The sequence below is a fragment of the Dendrobium catenatum genome, unplaced genomic scaffold, assembly GCF_001605985.2.
Source record: "Dendrobium catenatum unplaced genomic scaffold, ASM160598v2 original_scaffold_183926, whole genome shotgun sequence".
Lineage (NCBI taxonomy): Eukaryota > Viridiplantae > Streptophyta > Magnoliopsida > Asparagales > Orchidaceae > Dendrobium > Dendrobium catenatum.
In genome coordinates this window covers 1-3,163 of record NW_021502344.1, presented here as the reverse complement: position 1 = coordinate 3,163, position 3,163 = coordinate 1, and the positions used below count along the sequence as shown (strand labels likewise).

The 3,163-nt window shown below is 43.3% G+C and overlaps 2 protein-coding genes across 2 annotated transcripts; both read right to left on the bottom strand.

The window, feature by feature from the left end:
- Positions 1 to 247: 247 nt before the first annotated feature.
- On the bottom strand, positions 248 to 2,221 carry LOC110095665 (the record flags this gene model as incomplete). The annotated part of the gene is given in 1 exon segment (XM_020821297.2): positions 248 to 2,221. A coding segment is annotated over 1 exon segment (1,405 nt), but the record flags the coding sequence as incomplete, so codon positions are not given.
- LOC114578844 lies at positions 2,066 to 3,149 on the bottom strand. The gene is made up of 3 exons (XM_028692358.1): positions 2,474 to 3,149; positions 2,220 to 2,368; positions 2,066 to 2,092 (listed from the first exon to the last, which is right to left on the bottom strand). The coding sequence occupies exons 1-3, from the start codon at positions 3,147 to 3,149 to the stop codon at positions 2,066 to 2,068; spliced, it is 852 nt and encodes a 283-aa protein (XP_028548191.1).
- Between the last annotated feature and the right edge of the window lie 14 nt (positions 3,150 to 3,163).

The window sequence follows — 3,163 nt, the reverse complement described above, 5'->3', positions numbered from 1 at the left end:
TAGGAAATAATTCCTCAGAGTCGAGGAGCATGCAATCCCAGTCATAATTCTCCTCTTCGTGAACTCGCGTGGAATATAACACATTCTTTGGCACAGTCCCATTTTTACGGGGAGGCAGATAGAGAATGGCGAGTTCTTCAACTTTATGCATCTCGCGTGGAATAATTTCCTTGAAATGTTGTAAAGGAACACGCGTGACTACGAGTACACTATCTGAAATTGATAGACTGTCAATTCTTCTAGAGAACTTCATAAACTGTTGCTTCATGAACTGTGAAAGGCTGAATGTCACCAGAGATCCTGAATTCTTCTCCATCTTTGAGATACTTCATACACTGGTGTAGTGTTGACGGGACAATACCATATTCATGTAACCAGGGACGGCCTAGTAGCGCCTTGAATGAAGTATCCGCGTCGATCACATGGAATTTAGCTTCTGTATGGAGCTCTCCAAATACAAGAGGGAGCATGAATGATCCAAGGGTTTTCTGTCCTTTTTCATTGAAACCATGCACCATCAGCTTATCTGGCCCGAGGTGTTCCACATCAAGGCAGAGGGATCTCAGTGCTTTCAAGCTTATCAGATTTATGGAGGATCCAGGATCGATCAGAATTCGACTGATGATCAGCTTATCGCTCTCTGCAGTAATGTACAGAGGACGGTTATGGTCTGCAGTTCCGAGCATCATATCCTCTTCGGAGAAAGTAATGAATGGCTCATTACGAGCTTGCAGAACTTCAGTCAAACTTCGTTCAGCAAAATACGCCTCGTATCTTTCGGGATCTTTGAGAGCCTGAATCAGAGTCTCCCGAAGGTCTTTAGACATTATCAACGCGTCGTATATACTGAGTTGTGCTGGGATTTTTCTCAAATGGGATAAGATATTGTAATCTATCCCCTTGGATGAAGTGTTCTTTTTCTTAAGATCTTCAGAGATAATATCATCGTTGATAATTATTTCTTTTTCCTTATCTTTATTGGAGACCCCTTTCTTCGGTGGAGGCGGTAGTATTTTTCCGCTTCTTAACTGCACTTGAGCAATCTCCTCCGGTTCAGAGTCATTTAACTGTACATTTTCTTCAGAGTCAGCCATCGTTGCGTCTAGGGACTCATCCGTTGATTCAGAATCACCACCTAGGTTTACATGTCCCATCCGAGACGCTATGCTAGGGTCTGATTCGTCTCCCTCTGGAAAATATAAATCCTCCTCCGAGCTGTAATCCATTGGCAAAACCATCATACAGGATTCAGAGGGTACTTCTTCTGTGTATTCTTCTTTCATTGAGGTACTCGGCGCCACTGAGATGACCCGACATACTTCTTTGGGAAGAGAATTCTCATCATTTTCTTCGGCTTCATCTATCTTAAGCTCCGACATGAAGTCAGCGAGCTTGACAGGTCGCCTCACAGTCTGGTAATATTCATCCAAACTGTTGATAACTCTCTGAGTTTCAGTCATTTTCTCCTTAGGCTTTTTCAGCTTGGTTTTCTTCTTGGATGATTTCTTCTTTTCAGTCTTTGAAGAACTAACTTGGTTGGAAAACTGTTTTGAAGTAGAAGGTCGTACCACTGGCAGTGCCTTCAAATCTATCATTGGCTCAATAGGAGATTTCCACTTTACACCTGAAACTCCTTCGAGTTGCTTTAACATTTTTACAGTTTTCTTGGAGACCGCAGTCTCCCACTTTTCTTCTTGAATTGGCTTCTTTTCATTTCTTCTTTCTTCAACCAGAGGTACGGAAGAGGACGTGACCACCCGAGTTGATTATTTTTTAGGATGAGACAGCACATTGTTGGATAATGTTAGTTTCCCCTTTTGATATTTTCTTTCAAGCCAATCCTTGAAGATATAACAATCTTCAATAGGATGGCTGAGTACTCGATGGTATGGGCAATAATTTGGGTCACCAGTGTGCTTCGACTCTTCGGGTCTCTTGCATTCAGGCAGTTCTAAACCCGATTTCAATACTTGTCGAAATAATTTGGCGACACTTTCCCTTTTGAATGAATACTCTTTATTCATTTTATCTTTAAGGGATTGGAACGTTCTATCACCAGTTCCTATTATCTGTCTCTGGCGTTCTCCTCCACCTTGATAAGTTCGTGGCTTATCATTGCCCCCGAGTATCAACTTCGGCTGGGGGTTGGGGTTGTAGGTCTGTTTAGGCTTTTCTTGATATTGCATCGACTGTTTGCCTTTGTCAACGTTGTAAATCACTTGCTTTTCTCTATCAGCTATGGAGAAGAACATAGAGTCGGCATCACCCCTTCTAGCACCCGGGGCCTTAGCCTTCTTGAACTTATCAGAGTGATTTTCTGATCTGGACAAATTCAGTTTTTCAAACTTGGCCACTCTGTCGAGCATGTCTTGAAATGTGTTTATCGTAGCCATGCACAGGAAGGGTTGCATCTTGTCATCAATGTTGCCCATTAACAACTGTACGGCATGCTCTTCTTCTAACTGCTGCTCACATTTCATGCTCAAATTTCGCCAACGAGTGATGTATTTAGTCACTGATTCTTCTCTTTTTCTCTTATCCAGAGCGAGGTCAGCGATCGTGATCTTCTCAGTTGCACTAGCGAATATCTTCACGAACATAGATTCTAACTCTGCAAAGGTCTTCACAGAGTCGTTTGGCAGTTCAGCGTACCATTCGAAAGTAGTTGCTGTCAAACTGCTGACGAATTGTTGGAAGAGTAGGGCGTCATTTCCTCCTGTGTTCCCGCAGGTGGCTTTAAACTGTGCCAGGTACTGGCGGGGATTGTTAGTACCATTGAAAGTATTGAACTTTGGTATAGAATACCCTTTCGAGTATGGTACGTGGTCATATTCAGCAGGATACGGACGACCCTTGCCCACTAATTTTTCTGCTTGATCAACAGCTATAATAGCCCTGATCCTTTCTGTGATGATTCCTTCCAACTGTGCAGTGGTCACAGGCTCGGAAGCACTTGCAATATTCTGCGGAGTGGGCTGGCGGATGACATTATGAACTTCGTTGCCACCTTCAAGAGTGCCCCGTGCTCCTGAGACTTGAGGCATTTGAAAGTTTGGAGGATCTGGAGGAGGATTGGGCATGGCACCAACAACAACAGTTTTCTGCATCATCTGCATCATTGCCCCTATCTGAGCCATCATCTCAGTCATCTTCTTATTCAACT